Below are 16,523 nucleotides of genomic sequence, written 5' to 3'. Positions count from 1 at the left end.
CAGACCCGAGAGTGAATTAAACCTTCAGCTAGTTTGTTCAACTCAATCTTCAGAGTAAATCTGGTATCTGGTTCTGCTACAATATGAGAATGGGGAAGAAAACACATCTGACTGACGATATTCCACACACTTTTCTTTATATGTGTAATTGGTAAGACAGTGGCACAGTCACCGGCATCACGTTACTCCTCAGACAGAACACATTAGTCACACATTGTGATTTTTATTAGGGCAAGTGTGTATATTTTCTGTAACTCAATTCACTTGCAAGCACGACTGGTGAGGTGTCATCCTCTGTCTCTAGGAGGGCCGCTCCCGGGGCCTGGTCACTATATGCCACCACAGTGGGGGCAAGTCACCTTCCTTTCGGGCTGGGGGCAAGGCTTCAGTGTAGGGACCACCAGCCGGGGTTTCCTCCTGCAGCTGCTTAACCTGGAAGGGGTCAAGGAAGGAACGATTAGAAAAGGGCTGAACTGACGGCACGGAGGCTGCAGTGAGGTGTCAGCTTCGCTCCTGTCACATTGCACTGTTCAAGCTGCACTAATGACAGTGTCCTTCATACACCTGCACTGTTTTCATACCCACACTTCAACTCATACAGGGTGTTCTCAAAGCTTTCCCATTCTTCAAACAGCAATGCTGAGAAAATCCTCCTATCCCACCTTGATCATCAACCAAAACCATGACAATTACTATTCCAATTCCCCTGTTATGGTCCCTCCCCTACAAAAATGGATTTTTGTGTCTCAGCTAAGTGTTCTCCAAAACACCATTAAGAAATCACAACTTATATATATTAGGAATGTCCATTTTAAAGCCCCCCAAAAGCAACCAGGATAAGAAGTAACATGAAATCTCATAGAAAAATGTGCCCAGTTATGCCTGAAAATCCAGGGATCTCTAAAGCTATCACAGTCCTCACAGAGGAGAAAAATTAGAGACCCGCTTTCCAGATCAATGACTTTCTGAAGCTTCTTTCAGAAAAATCAGCTCTGGATTGTAGTTAACCTGAGCCTCCAGCACATATGCTGTTTAATAATGAGGAAGAGATAACAGCAGAAGGAAGAAGGTTTTTGTGGGGGAGAGGTTATCATAGTCATCCACTGCAGTATAAACCTACTGATCTCCACGAATCAACACCTCAAGTTTCCAAATGCTGAGACCAAAAGGCCTGCGTTCGTGCTCTGGATCCCTCGCCCTTCTCAAACACTTCCTTCTCCACCGGGTCCAGCTCTCATCATCACCCACTTCCCCCTCGCCCCCAAACGTCTAATCAGCATGTACACACCATTATTTCTCATCTTAGAAAACAGTTCCTTGGCCTCCAGTTACTGTTGTCAGAAACTTCTCAAGAATTCTCCCCTTCCTGTCTCCTCCGTCTGCTCAGTACTGTCAGTGTGAAGTCCTCCGGGAAGCTCCAGCCAGGACCACGAACGCCCTCCCCGGAGCCGGGCTCTCTGGACATATTTCCAGCCCTCCCTCTATTCCCCCTCTTAGCCTGTCAGCCAGGACCACGAACGCCCTCCCCGGAGCCGGGCTCTCTGGACATATTTCCAGCCCTCCCTCTACTCCCCCTCTTAGCCCCTGTCGGCCAGGACCACGAACGCCCTCCCCGGAGCCGGGCTCTCTGGACATATTTCCAGCCCTCCCTCTACTCCCCCTCTTAGCCCCTGTCAGCCGGGCTCTCTGGACATATTTCCAGCCCTCCCTCTATATAGTCCACCTCTTAGCCTGTCAGCCAGGACCACGAACGCCCTCCCCGGAGCCGGGCTCTCTGGACATATTTCCAGCCCTCCCTCTACTCCCCCTCTTAGCCCCTGTCAGCCAGGACCTGGCCCCGGGCGTTCCTGGGACACTTTCTCCCGGACTCTGTGTCACACCCCCCGATGCCCTTTCCCCTGCTGAGCGCCTCAGTCTCCCTGTTCTGGGAGTCCCCGTGACATTTCTCTCTCTAGTCTCCCGTAGATCTCATCCACTTCCCTGGTTTTGAAAACTCACAAATTTAGCTCACAAATTTTTATTTTAAGCTCAAATCTCTCCTTTGAGGTCCAGATTCCTACACTCAGTCACTTGCTGACATCTGCATTTGATGTCTCACAGGATTCTCAAACTTAACATTCTTAAATTTAAGACACTTACAACTGAACATCTGAATGTCCCCCGGGCACCTGCTCCTTCCACCCCCATCTTCCCTATCTCAATAAACACCGTCACCAAACTCCAGATGTTAAAGCTTAAAATCCAGAAATCGTTCTTGAATCCTCACTGTCCCTCACCCCACCCCTCCAACCACTCTCCACATCCCTCCAAGCTGCCTCCTGAATCTACTTCCCTCCATATTCACTACGTCCGCCTCCGTGCTGGCTGCCAGAACCTTTGATTAAATGGCAATAACCTCAAACTGGTCTCTCCATCCCTCACCTTACCGTCTCCAAAATATCCTTCACACTACAGCAAGACTGAGCTTTGAAAAACATAAAGCACACGTCAGAAGATGACTGACAGGTGTCCGAGGTACTAGGAGAAGTAGGGCGGAAGCACAACTAGAGACAGAAAACCCAAAAGACCAGGAACACAGTGTACCCTACTTGGAAGATGGTTGGAAATGTTACATCAACACAGCAATGAAGTCTATCTGAGAGGCAAGGGGCCAGAGTAACCTTCACAACTGGACTCCGGACCTCCTCGGTGGGGAACAAAACCTGAACTCCTCCCAGGTGCTGACCACGTGGGCCAAGCTGGGTCAAATGCAGGGAAGACTCACCTCTCGCTCCCAGCTTTCCCGTCGCAGTTTCTTCCACTGCTCTCTCTTGGAAAAGTAATCAGGATACACTGCCTTCTCAGAAGGATGCCAGTCATCTAAGCACCACTCAGGAACCTGTCAGCGGAGGAAGCCATGACATCATTATACAAGATATACATACTTATATACCACTGACAGGTCCTCTGCAAAAAAAGACAAAACTCAAGGTGCACTTTTATAACCATCGCAAGCATCAGACGGTTCCCGACACCAAGCATCGAACAGCAGAAGACAAGCAGAGACCAACATAGAGAAGTGGAACTGCCCGGGGCTGGAAGACTAGCAAGCTGAGTCCAGGCAGAACTGGCATTCCTCCCCTACCCGCATTTTCTACCTTAAGGTCCAAAAATGAGTTATTTGCCAAAAGGTGACTACCAGCTGCATTTAGAAGGGAAAGTGTTCATGTCATCTGGAGAAACTGATCCCTGAAGGAAAGGAGTCTACAACAGGAAAGAAATCTCGCTGCCCCGACCAGGGTAACCTCCGAACTGGGGGAACCAAGTCCACCCCACAGAGGGCGCTCACCGAGGTCGTCAGCACCTACCTTGTAACACTCGTATCTCTCGTAGGAGGTGCCCCCCGGGGAGTCTGGGAAGATGTAGGGCTGGGGGTGCTGATTCTGCCAGAACTCCTCCTCCGCCTCCCGCAGCAGCTGCGTGGCCTTCAACATATCCTTCTCATTCTTGTGTTCGTCAAACCGAGCTCTCAGCAGGCAAGCGAAGTACCGGTATTTGTCCCTAAAGCCAAAACAATTTTGGAGGTGAGAAGTGTTATCTTCTGGTCCAGACCTCATCCAGCCTTTGTTGGTCTTGTCCAGCTCTTCCCTGAGGACGAGGTTTGGGGGTTCTGTTATGGGAGTGGAGGCCTGGCATTCACATGTCTGGGCTGTCACCTCACCTTGCCTTGCACCTAGGTCACGAAAAAGATCATCTATGTCTTAAGACTACGTTCTAAGACTAGTCTCAGACGGAGAGAGGGAAGAAGAAACCGTGGGGGAGGTGAGGAAGTCCGTGGGCTGGGAAGGCAGTGAGAAGGGTTGGATGAAGCTAAAAGGAGAGCTGCAGCAAGAGAAACTGATAACAAAACAAACAGACAGCCAACTAAATGGGAAATGATATTTTCAAATAACAGCTCAGATAAGGGCCTAATATCCAAAATATACAAAGAACTCATAAAACTCAACAACAAACAAACAAACAATCCAATAAAAAAATGGGAAGAGGATATGAACAGACACTTCTCCCAGGAAGAAATACAAATGGCCAACAGATATATGAAAAGATGCTCATCTTCTTTAGCTATTAGAGAAATGGAAATCAAAACTGCAATGAGATACCACCTCACACCTGTTCGATTAGCTATTATTAGCAAGACAGGTAATAGCAAATGTTGGAGAGGCTGCGGAGAAAAAGGAACCCTCATTCACTGTTGGTGGGAATGTAAAGTAGTACAACCATTATGGAAGAAAGTATGGTGGTTCCTCAAAAAACTGAAAATAGAACTACCTTATGACCCAGCAATCCCTCTACTGGGTATATACCCCAAAAACTCAAACATTGATACGTAAAGACACATGCAGCCCCATGTTTATTGCAGCATTGTTCACAGTGGCCAGGACATGGAAACAACCAAAAAGCCCGTCAATAGATGACTGGATAAAGATGTGGCACATATACACTATGGAATACTACTCAGCCATAAGAAATGATGACATCGGAACATTTACAGCAAAATGGTGGGATCTTGATAACATGATACGAAGCGAAATAAGTAAATCAGAAAAAACCAGGAACTGCATTATTCCATACGTAGGTGGGACATAAAAGTGAAACTAAAAGACATTGATAAGAGTGTGGTGGTTAGGGGGGGGGATGGGAGAGGGAAAGGGGGAGGGGGAGGGGCACAAAGAAAACAAGATAGAAGGTGACAGAGGACAATCTGACTTTGGGTGATGGGTATGCAACATAATTGAACAACAAGATAACCTGGACTTGTTATCTTTGAATATATGTATCCTGATTTATTGATATCACCCCATTAAAAAAATAAAATTATTATAAAAAAAAGAAAAAAGGAGAGCTGATGGGCGGCTGGGAGAAGGATGATGCTTTGGACTTACAAAACCTGAGTTTTAAGCCTGGCTCGGCCACTTACCAGCTCTAATGCCTCGAGCGAGTTCCTCTCTAATGCCTCTAATCCCTCCCCATCCGTAAAAATAAGGCTAAACAGTCCCTACCTCAGGAGTTGTTGTGAAGCCCTAAGAAAGTAATGGACATAGTGTTACTGCTCATTAGGAACGCGGTCGGGAAGACACCTGTCGTTGGGTGAGCGCTGCAGGGCTGACCACTGCCGTTTTCGGCACTTTCCCTTATTTCACTGACCCCTCAGGCCACCCTCCCTGCCGCACCCTGCGTCCTTAACAGAAATCTGCGGCCCGCGCCAGGGAAGCGACTCTTCAAGACCTATGGGCGACGAGGTCTGGACTTGAACCTGGGTCCACGGGCAGGCTCTGTGGGGCGAGGGGCCGTCCCTCTCCGTCCCCGAAGTCCTTGAGACGCCTGGTCCCCCAGGGACTCTCAGACTCCATGGGGGTCCTCACAGTCAACGCCCCTCGCCCTGGGCGCCCCTCTCCCACCTGTGGATGCACCACGACTCCAGGTGGCGCAGCGCTCGCTTATAAAGCCGCAACACCTTCTGCTGGTGGGTCAAGTAGGCCGCCGGCGCCGAGAACGCCATGGCGGCCCGCTCACCTTCAGCGGCCGCGGGGGCTCCTGGGAAACGGAAGACCGGTGGCCTGGGGGGGGGGGGGGGGGGGGAGGGGGCGGGACGGCGGTCGCCACTTCCGTTTCCGCCGGGGAGAGTCGTGCACCGCCGTCATGAGTCCCTTCAAGTTCGTGGGTAAGTACATTGTTTATTCGCTACTTGGGCTTTATTTGGACGACCCCCTGGCCTCGCTCTCTGCGGCCAGAAGGCCCAGAATGAGCCCTCTGGCTTTTCTGAAGGTTTCAAGGGCTCTCAGTAGAAGAGGGCGCCGGAGGCTTCTGGGCGCCGGGCACGTTCTTGGTGTCGGTATGGGTGCTGGCTTCCAGGTGTGCTTATTTGTGAAAGTTCACGAGTGCTGCGGTTGTGATTTGTACCTTGTGACGCGCGTGCTGTGTTGAAAACAGAAAAAAGGAAGCAAAACTTACCGAAAAAGAGGTCGGTCACTACGGTTCCTCCATCCCACGTGCACCTTCCGCCACTTCACCTCCCCGTAGCCACAGGAACCGGAGGGCTAAGAATATTTACTTCCAGGCACTTAAGAAAAGGGACGTTGTGAGAGCTGTGGGAGCTAGGATTGGGACACCAGGGTCTCGCCGGGCTTAGTTTTGCTGTGTGTAGAGTGGAGCTTCTTGGCTAGTTGTGTGGATTTGTCTGTTTGCCTGTGGTGATGTCTGGCTTGTTCTCTAATGTCCTGTATTTCCTGTAGACTTGAAGTTATAACTAAAGGCAAGGAAAGCCTTAAACAATTGAAAGGTTCCCTCTTTGCTGTCCCTTTGTTTCTCTAGCTCATAGGTGACAGTGATATGACATGATTCACTGAGCCTAAACACTGAGATGTCAGTTTGGAGGTGTGGTTTTTCTTTTGGTTGCAAACATTATTTCACTCTTACTTTGTTTTGGAAAAAAAAACAACTCGTTAATATTGGAAGTAATTTTTAACGGTAAAACTCGTACTGCTGTTAAAATCAGCAAATGAAAGGGAAAAAAATTACTGATCCGTATAAGGTGACACGCCGCTCAATAGGAATCCCTCAATTGCCTTCCGGCTCTTCTCCAAATCAGAAGCAGTAATTTTCCACTTCACCTTTTTTCTTTTAATTCTGGTCATTCTCTCTCACTTCCTATCTTACTTTTTTAGTTTTTCAAGTCGTTTATTGTCTTTGGTTGAAACTGAATAGAAATTGATTTTCATACAGCATTTTCTTTACTTTTTTTTTTTAAGTTTACAAACTATAGACATACTTTTGGTAGGAAAATTTTAATTTAAAAGATTTTGAACAAGTTAAGGATTTTGACTGGCTGTATTTCCATGGTTGCAGCATGCATCTTTAGAGTATAAACAGATTGACTTATATTTGCCTACTTAATAATGCAGTCTTGGATGGGAAGGGTGATCAGTTAAGGTGGTATGACAGTACAGGCATCCTAGGAGATTTGTGGGTTTGGTTCCAAACCACTGTAATAAATAAAGCAAACCATAATCTCTTTCTGGTGGAGGGTCTGGCCTCCCAATTTGTAAAACACGCAGCATCTGTGAAGTGCAATGAAATGAGGTATGCCTGTATAGGTAATGTTGATCAAAATTCCATTTGTTATTGGCATGTCACAGAATTTATATTGTGCTCAGTAATAATAATAATAATAATCATATTTTGTACGGATTTTAATTGGCAGAAGGCTTTCATGTTCACTTTCCAGTTTGAGCAGCATTTCATCCTTGTAAGGAGAAATTTGATGCCCATATTACTAGTGTGGAAGCAGGCTCAGAAGGCCTGAGATCGTTCTGCTAATTTGTCACAATGCAGGATTCTGACTCCGAAGCCCATTCTCCCTCCATCACTGCAGTTTTCAGACTGTATTGTATTTCTTGGAACTTGCTTGGAGATTGAATGCTTTAGACTTTAGAGGATTATTTTGAACTTTCTTTGGTCCCTCTATATTGATTTGTTAGTTATCAATTATCATAATCACCCTACAGGTGTTTGTTTGCTGGTGGGTAGGTGAGTGAGGAGTGGGAGGCACCGAGGCCATCCAGTGTAACGGAGAACGTTTTACAGGAAACAAGAGTGAATCAGAGACCAGAAAAAGAAGTATTTGCCTCTGTAGAGGAGGAAATGCTTCCTCTAATCTCTTAGGTTCTGTGGCTGGGCCTCAGAATTAAACTGACACAGGACAGATTATATTTCATGTACATGGGAGTCTTAAAAGGAAAACGAAGGCCCAGACAAGCTTTTAGGCCCAAAAGCTTAATTGTGGATGCAGTAAGACAAAGGGGCTTAAATTGTGTAAATTATAGAAGTGACCAGGAAACACAAGAGGAAACTAATGGAAGATGAGGGTTATTTTGGGTTCGTTTGTATAGATACATTTTTTGTATGTGTGTGTGACAGACAGGACAGGTAGGGACAGACAGGAAGGGAAAGCGATGAGAAGCGTCAATTCTTCGTTGCGGCTCCTTAGTTGTTCACTGATTGCTTTCTCAAATGTGCCTTGATGGGGGGTGGGGAGCTAAAGCAGAACGAGTGACCCCTTGCTCAAGCCAGTGACCTTTGGGCTCAGGCCAGTGACCATGGGGTCATGTCTATGATCCCACGCTCAAGTCAGCGACCCGCCCTCAAGCCGGTAACCTCAGGGTCTCAAACCTGGGTCTTCTGTGTCCAAGTCTGATGCTCTATCCACTGCATCACTGTTATAGATGCATTTTGAGTTTGACTTCCAGGGAGGACACCTTTCATATGGGAAATTTTATGATGCTATGTATAAAGGGGGAGTTAGACTTTTCTGGTAGTTCTCAAGTGCCTTCAGCTCAAAATAGCCAATATGCCAAATATGCATACTTTGGAGTGTTCTGACCACATTCACCAAACCTAACTAAGGTGATAGAACCTGTTCATCAAACCTTGGGAAGCAGCTCTAATAACTGGCTGCAGAATACATTTCAGAAAACCATATGCCAGAAGGAATAATGCTTAAGGCTATAGAAGTCACAAGAGATTCTTGCAGAAAGGGGAAGAAGCTGGTGTCTGTGCAGGATATCCTAAAGCCCAAGGCTCACTTGGGTCCAAAGCTGAATATAGATCTCTGAAGTACACTGTGACTAGGGCCTGAAAGACTGGCCCATATCGGGAGGAGGTTTATAAGAGGAAGTAGGGTCGCCTGGAATTGGTGTCAGGGTAAGCACTGATGAACAGTTTAGCATACATTCATGTAAGGTTGAGACAAGGACTTAGAAAGGCTTCATGATCTTTAATTCACTTTTAAAATTAGTATCAGAAAGTTTACTTGTTAAATTTACTGGCTTTTCAGTTTCATTTGTTCATTTCTCTTTGTTTTCTAGGAAAAGATTGCTTTGAAAAAAATCTAATGTCTCTGCTGCACAAAGGGGAAATGGGCAAAGGAGTGCAGACCAGTTCACTGCTCCAGATGATCCCCAATGGTGGATGACTAGGCCGCCTGGGAAGGATTCTTCTAGGCGAACGGGCTCCTCTCTCCCTGGGTTTCCTTTCCCAGTCCACCTCTTCCCTGTCTTCTTCCTGTCCTATGAAAAGAAACTAGACGCTAATTTCTTGTGACCGGGCCATTCCACTGACTTTGTGTTTATGGTATTTGATGGTATTTGTGTGTTAGCAACCCTTTAAAGCAGGGGTCTCAAACTCAACTCAGCATGTGGGCCGCAGAGCAAGATCACAGCCGTTCGGCGGGCCGCACTAGGTCTACAAAAGGCAACTGTTACGCAACACTTTTCTCACTGCAGTTGAAAACAAAAAAAAAATCAGTACAAAATCCGCGGGCCGGGAGTTTGAGACCCCTGCTTTAAAGAGTTCCCCTGCTGTGAATTCGTGTCCCACCCTTCATTGGCAAATGTGCTGTTGCCTGTCTTCGAAGTTTTCTGCATTGTGCCTTTCTCTTGTTTCAGAACCTTGGAATACTCTCTCCCCCATCTCTTGAATGATCCAAACTCCCATTCATCTCACAAGGTCTGTCTTAATGTTGAAGCAGCAGAGCTCACAGAGGGCCTGCTTGGCAGAAGCTGAGTGAGAACATACGAAGAAGGTGAAGTGCAGCAAAAATACTGTAGGGGCCTCTTGGTGGGCAGTGCCCCCTCCCACCACAAACTTGGAGATTCTCCTAATGCTAAAAGCTAAAAGGTGTTTATTTTAAGTAAGGATGGCGTTTTTATTGCCCAAGGCCATCACAGCCTGACTTCACATCTTGCTCTTCCCCTTGTCTCACACTCTGCAGCAGGATTTATCAAGAATGGCACTTGGTAGAGGGGGTGGGATAGTGCTTTGTTGTGAGAGGCTGTCCTGTCTCTGTCGTAGGATGTTTAGCAGCGTCCATCCGTGGTCTCAAGCTTAGATGCTAGTAGCACTCCCCGGTGGTGACAGCTAGAAATGAATATCTACATTGCTAAATGTTGGGGGTGGGAGGGGAGTAAAGGAGAGATTGGGAAACCGCTCTGTTGAGAACCACCCTTCAGGCTCAGTGAATTTCTTCCAGCCTTGAGTCTTACGTGCATCTGTATGCAGAAATCCCGTTCTATTAGTTTTAGCTGCAAGATGACCTCTTCCGTGACGCTTTTCTCTTCACACTGCCAAACTGTTACTGCCCCTTCTTTGTGCTCCTGGGCTCATTATGTGCTGTTAATCTCAAAATGGAAAGCAAGGAGAGAGGCAACACGCCTCCTCAAAAAGAATTGCACTGCTGGGAAGCACTGATTCAGGCAGAAATCTAAATAGTGTTCCAGTTATGGGGTGAAAGCAAAAGGTATTTGTGAGAAAGGGAAGGAGATAGAATAGAGGGAAGGAATTTCTGTTGTGGTAATGAGCCAAGGAAGGAATGTCTATAGGTGCAAATAAGCTAAGTTGGTCTTTGGCTACACATGGTGGTGTTAATTCTAAAGAACATCTCATTTTTAGTCCCATTGTATTTGTCAGGATTTCTGCTTTCCTGTTAGCTATGTGAACAGTTGTTCGGAATACACTGTTGTTTGGCCCAGCCCTAAGGTTATTTTGTCCAGTTTAAACATTCTAAAGGTTTGAGGAATAAGCAAGGCAGTTCCTCTGGGGGGCAACTCCGTCTCCATTTTGAAAGTTCTCCATTTATATTATTTTCACAAAACATTATGCTAGGTTCTGGGGATACAACAATGAAGATAACATTTCTTGCCTTGTGATGTTTATAGTCTAGCTTATTTTATCACAAATATATTTGATGTTCCCATTTAGACTGTAAATTTCTGGAGGGACCAAGTGTTGGGTCTCACTCATTTCTGTGTCCCTGTATCCCTTACCATAGTGTTTAGCAGTGTTTGGTCTTCATAAATATTTGTGGCTGCCCTGATGGGGGTTGAACCTGCGACCTCTGGCACATCAGATCAACACTTTACCCACTGAGCCACCTGGCCAGGGCCAAGGTCATTATAATATTTGATGAAAAGGAAACAACTAATTTATTCTTTCTGCATCTTTATTTGTGTTACCTTAATCCAGTTTTTCTTCATTGCAAATGTGAGCTCTTGCCTATTTCCAAAGGCGATGTCCTGATTCCAGTTGCTCCCTTTAAGTCCCACCCTCCACAGACCCCATAGTAAGATGTCCAGGATGAAGATCTCACTCCTCTTCTTAAAAGCCATTGCTCCTTCTTGTTGCAGCTGATACTTTAAAGACAGGTGTCCGTCACATAGCTGGGTCTGGCCTTTCTGGTCATTCCTTCTCTATACTTTTCTCCAGCAGCTGGAGTGGCCTGCAGTTCTCCGTAATCACTGTGCTGTTTCACACCCCGGATGTTTGCTCCAGCTGCTTCCTCTGTCTGCAGGTTCCGCCCTTCTGCTGCATAACTGTAACAGCATTTCTGGAAGGTTCTGGGCCAGCTCCCAAACTAGGTAGGGCGTTCCTCCTCTGTGTCCCATAGTGCCAGTGTCTGCTTTTTAAATTGTCTATTAATGGTCTGCCTTCCCAGGTCCCCGTCTCTGGACAGCAGGAGTTCTTCTTACTCAGCTGTGTAACCCGGATGTCTGGCACAGCACCTGACAGACTGTAGGCACTCAGTCTTAGTTTAAGTGAATGAGTGTGAGGATGAAAAGTTTAGTAATGCATTTATATTTAAAGAAAAAGTTTCACACAGAGGCTTTTCATTATTAATCATTTATTTTATTTTTACTTTCCACAGATATTGGTATCAACCTGACAGATCCTATGTTCAGAGGAATTTATAGGGGGGTTCAGAAGCATCCAGGTAAATGTTTTATTAAGGTAGTTTCTCTATGAAGATAAATTGTCTGCTTCAGGGAGATCTAGAAAAGCATAACCCACTCACACAACTGAAATACTAAAGGACTTACGCATCTTGGATGAAACTGTAAGCAAAGGGAACCACCTGTAAGCTACCTTGATGAACCGTGGTAATGAATATTATAAAGCACCTGTTATAACAAAGTGTTATTAACCAAGCCCTTATCTGTAGAAGTTTTTCATTTTGAATATAGGACTTTAAATAACCATATGCACAAAAGCCAACAAATAATTGATGTTTAGTCTTTCAAGCAATTGAATAAGGCACATAATTTAAAAATCGTGTACAGTTGAACATCAGTATAATGTCTGGTTTTTGTAACACCTTTCAGCTGGTGACTATGTGGCAGTATGAGTGAGGGGACACTGCAGTCCACCTTCCCTGTCTTGCCTCCCCTCCCCTTTCCAGCCAAGTCCTGCCAGACCCTAGACGCCTGGAGTGCAGGTGGGAAGAGAGTGCCTCAAAGGTTGAGGAAAAGCTTAGCCAGAAGGAAAGGGTCTGCTTATCACATCACGTTCGTTTTCAAGGCTAATTATGTCAGTGAGGTAACTGAGCAGGAAATGATGGTGACAAGGTTTTGAAAGCAGAATTTCTCCAATAAAGTAGCCTGTGAATATTGCCTCAGAAAATTACTATATTTGTTATTATGTAAGTGCAAACAGGAAAATTAGGTTTTAGGTTTCTAGATAATATGGAATTGTGCATATCAACAAGCTGAGCCAGAAGCTACTCTTACTGTGCTTCTAGGATACTCAGTGAAAGCTCTAAATACAGGAATGTCACTTAAAAGAAGAAAGGTAAATGTTAGCTTTTCAAAGCCTTACCTCAAACTTACCTTTTCTACTTCATTTAGAAGTTTAGATGATGCTACTTATATAGTATAGTTAGCATACTGAATAAATTACATCAGGGGTCCCCAAACTTTTTACACAGGAGGCCAGTTCACTGTCCCTCAGACCATTGGAGGGCCGGACTATAAAAAAACTATGAACAAATCCCTAAGCACACTGCACATATCTTATTTTAAAGTAAAAAAACAAAACAGGAACAAATACAATATTTAAAATAAAGAACAGGTAAATTTAAATCAACAAACTGACCAGTATTTCAATGGGAACTATGGGCCTGCTTTTGGCTAATGAGATGGTCAGTGTCTGGTTCCATATTTGTCAATGCTAGCCCAAACAAGTGATATGACGCGCTTCCGGAGCCCTGACGCGTGCGTACTGCATCGCTGCACTTTGTGGCGCCACCACATACAGCACACAGGATGCATCCTGTGCTCTCTCACCACCAATGAAAGAGGTGCCCCTTCCGGAAGTGCGGCGGGGGCCGGATAAATGGCCTTAGGGGGCCGCATGTAGCCTGCGGGCCGTAGTTTGGGGACCCCTGAATTACATTCTGCTTTCCTTGCCTTTTAGCAGTTAGATTTCATGCTATGTGAACATGTATATGAACATTTCTATAAGTTGTGTTTATAAAATAAGTTTTATAGTGATCTGTATCAATATTACTCTAGGTTATAATATCTAGCAAAACTTGGCTGCCCTACTTAGTATATGTTCACCAAGTTGTATTAGTCTAAAATATATTTTATAGCCACTCTAGATGTAATAATAGTTAAATTTCAGTTGCATTTACTCTGATGCTTAAATATGAAATTAAGGAATCAGTTTTTATGACATAACTTGCCTTTTGCTATCCATTTACCTCAGGCCTCTCTGAGCTTAGTAATTACAATGGATCTCCCAAAAAATTTGTTAATTAACATTAAATTTTAAGAAAAAAACTGTCAGGAAATAAAAAATCTTTATCAATGGGAATGGCAATTTTAGAAAGACAGCATTAACTAACATTTAAAAATAGATGTTATGCCCTGGCCAGTTTGCTCAGTGGTAGAGAATCAGCCTGGCATGTGGAAGTCCTGGGTTCGATTCCCAGTCAGGGCACACAGGAGAAATGACCATCTGCTTCTCTCCCCCCTCCTCCCTCCTTCCTCTCTCCCCCTCTCCCTCTCCCCTTCTCCCTCTCTCCCTCTCTCCCTCTCTTCCCCCCTTACCCCCCACCCACAGGCATGGCTTTATTGGTTTAAGTGCATCAGCCCTGGGGCCTCAGGATGGCTCCATGGAACCTCTACCTCACGCACTAAATAGAGCTTGATTGCAAGCATGGCCTAGATGGGCAGATCGGCCCCAGACAGGAGTTGCCAAGTGGATCCTGATAGGGGCGCATGTGGGAGTCTATCTCCCCTCCTGTCACTTGGTAAAAGAAGAATAAGAAAAAAAATAGATATTACATTTTGGAAGGCATTGCATATACTCTGAAAAGCCATAGTAAGAATAATCTTAATGATTGTCTATTTTATTCTTATTTTAAAAAACATACCAACAAGTTTAAAATTCAAGGCAAATGACTTAAATTGTAGTTAGTGAATTCACCTCTAGTTGAACCTCTGAGTTTTCACTTTTCCCCCTTTTGGCTAACAATAAAAATATAGTCAAATGGTGACTTTCATCTAGTTTGCCTTTTATGGCTTTTTCTTTTCTTTTTTTTTAAAGGTTATCACTAACTCTATTCTTATGGATAAGTACTCATCAAGTAATATTGATTTGATTGTGATTTAGTAAACGTGATTATATAGATAAATGGATTTTTTATTTACCTGTTTCCTAATTGGGTTCATCTTTTACAGATGACTTACAGGATGTGATACAGAGAGCTGTCCAAATCGGTGTTAAAAAGGTAACATCTAGTTTTTGTTACTCTTAAGATTTTTTTTGTTTAACTAAATTTTGATTAAAATACTACAGGAACAGAAGGGAAAGAGCCCAGGCCACACTTGGAGTTTTGAGTATGTATTGCTAATAAGTAGTATTAGCAAGTTAATGAAATAACATACATCTGCATTTTCTGTTTGTATCCATTTAAATAAACAGACCTCATGGGTAGCTCTTCCATATGATCAGAAATGAGGTAAATAAGAAAAGTTTGAAATTTAAAAAAAATCTATTTCACTTATCAGGCTTTTGAAGAGGAAACTTTAAATACATTTTCTGGCACACTTTAGCATTTACTAAGAGTTAAGCAATCATCAGAAAGACAGGTATCTGTCACCAAGCCTAGTTTTTATACTATGGGTATATCATTTCAAATAACTGAGAGGACATTTTCATTTTTTAGTAATAATTTGATTGTCAGTAAAATTCCTTCTACTTTTTCAGAGAATTCTAAGCAAATGAATATTAGCTCAGTGTTAAGTTCTTTGAATAGGTATTTTTAAAAATTAGTACTTAAAAAAAAAAAGGCAAGTTAGCCCACCCATACACACAAGAAACGAGGGTAAATTCCATGGTGTGGCATCAGCACACTTGGGGGCTACTGCTTACACGGAATAACTTCCTGTTTAAAAAGCGACCCTGCTGACTAAGTGAGTTCTGCAGTCTCCCGCTCTCAAACTGTATGTTATTTACAAGTAGTAAGAAAGGATAAAAGTTAAAACACTGATTTCTCATTCTGTAATCAGTTTAATTTATGAAATGCTTTTCTGCATACTTTGAAATACCATGCTCCTAAATTTTTATGCGTCAGCCATGAAGAGTTTACTCTTTTTTTTTTTTTTTTTTTTTTTTTTTAATTTTTTATTTATTCATTTTAGAGAGGAGAGGGAGAGACACAGAGAGAGAGAGAGAGAGAGAGGAGAGACAGAGAGAGAGAAGGGGGAGGAGCTGGAAGCATCAACTCCCACAAGTGCCCTGACCAGGCAAGCCCAAGGTCTCGAACCGGCGACCTCAGCATTTCCAGGTCGATGCCCCATCCACTGCGCCACCACAGGTCAGGCTGAAGAGTTTACTCTTAACACTTCTAATGCCACACACATGGACTTTGGAATGACAGGACATCACAAACCTGGCTTCCAGGCCTCAGCTGTAGTCTTCGTAACTGTACTGGGGAGCTTCATTCCTCTAGACCAGTGGTCCCCAACCCCTGGGCCACAGACCAGTACCAGTCCGCAGAGAAAGAATAAATAACTTACATTATTTCCGTTTTATTTATATTTAAGTCTGAATGATGTTTTATTTTTTAAAAATGACCAGATTCCCTCTGTTACATCCGTCTAAGACTCACTCTTGCTGCTTGTCTCGGTCACGTGATACATTTATCCGTCCCACCCTAAAGGCCGGTCCATGAAAATATTTTCTGACATTAAACCAGTCTGTGGCCCAAAAAAGGTTGGGGACCACTGCTCTAGACCAGTGGTTCTCCAAGTGTGCGCCCTAGAAGATTTCCAGGTGTGCCCTACGATATTCCAGAGAAATATGTGCCTGTTGGGGACCAAAACACCAACAGGGTTTTTGGAATTTAGATGTTGGGGGGACAGAGGTGTGGGGAATTGGCTGTAAGCTGACAGTGCCCAACCCCCCACCTCACTTGCCTGATTAGGTGGAAAAGGCTGTTAAGCTGTGGTGCTGGATTGTTTACACTATCCTCCCCTGTTCACTGGAAAGACTGGAGGCAAGTTTCTTCTATCCTTTGTTTGGTGTAAAGTTAAGATGATATATATGGTGGGGGTTTTCTGCACTCAACACAATTAAGAGTAAAAAGAGAGGAATTCTTCAATGTATTGACGAGGAAATGAGAGTTTGCCTTTCAAATATATGCCCAA

General features: G+C 44.4%; 2 protein-coding genes across 10 annotated transcripts in view; one reads left to right on the top strand and one right to left on the bottom strand.

Moving 5' to 3' along the window:
- Positions 1-207: 207 nt before the first annotated feature.
- On the bottom strand, positions 208-5,589 carry NDUFB9 (NADH:ubiquinone oxidoreductase subunit B9). Its single transcript, XM_066379470.1, has 4 exons — positions 5,439-5,589; positions 3,348-3,540; positions 2,765-2,878; positions 208-432 (listed from the first exon to the last, which is right to left on the bottom strand). The coding sequence occupies exons 1-4, from the start codon at positions 5,537-5,539 to the stop codon at positions 301-303; spliced, it is 540 nt and encodes a 179-aa protein (XP_066235567.1). The 5' UTR covers positions 5,540-5,589; the 3' UTR covers positions 208-300.
- Positions 5,590-5,655: 66 nt separating this feature from the next.
- The window catches only part of TATDN1 (TatD DNase domain containing 1), a 39,204-nt gene continuing 28,336 nt past the window's right edge, over positions 5,656-16,523 (top strand). For 3 of the 9 annotated variants that reach the window (XR_010750502.1, XM_066379459.1, XM_066379465.1), the window contains exons 1-4: positions 5,660-5,701; positions 8,904-9,002; positions 11,738-11,803; positions 14,553-14,602. Coding sequence is in view for 5 of the 9 variants with exons in the window: in XM_066379459.1 (XP_066235556.1) it covers positions 5,680-5,701; positions 8,904-9,002; positions 11,738-11,803; positions 14,553-14,602 (237 nt within the window). In the remaining 4 variants the exon portion in view is untranslated. Of the gene's footprint in view, positions 5,702-8,903; positions 9,003-11,298; positions 11,451-11,736; positions 11,804-14,552; positions 14,603-16,523 lie in introns of those variants that run through there. The other 6 variants (XM_066379468.1, XM_066379466.1, XM_066379461.1 and 3 more) reach the window with 5 other exon arrangements.

Source organism: Saccopteryx leptura, chromosome 3, assembly GCF_036850995.1.
Source record: "Saccopteryx leptura isolate mSacLep1 chromosome 3, mSacLep1_pri_phased_curated, whole genome shotgun sequence".
Lineage (NCBI taxonomy): Eukaryota > Metazoa > Chordata > Mammalia > Chiroptera > Emballonuridae > Saccopteryx > Saccopteryx leptura.
Note: the sequence above shows the minus strand (reverse complement) of the source record. Positions and strands in the feature narration are given on the sequence as shown.

Excerpts from the sequence above, each read along its gene's own strand:
- NDUFB9 (XM_066379470.1), bottom strand. The coding sequence starts at position 5,539 with ATGGCGTTCTCGGCGCCGGCGGCCTACTTGACCCACCAGCAGAAGGTG. Across the intron at positions 3,541-5,438 it reads GAGTCGTGGTGCATCCACAG|GGACAAATACCGGTACTTCG; the intron begins GTGGGAGAGGGG and ends TTTTGGCTTTAG. Across the intron at positions 433-2,764 it reads GGGAAAGCTGGGAGCGAGAG|GTTAAGCAGCTGCAGGAGGA; the intron begins GTGAGTCTTCCC and ends GACCCCTTCCAG.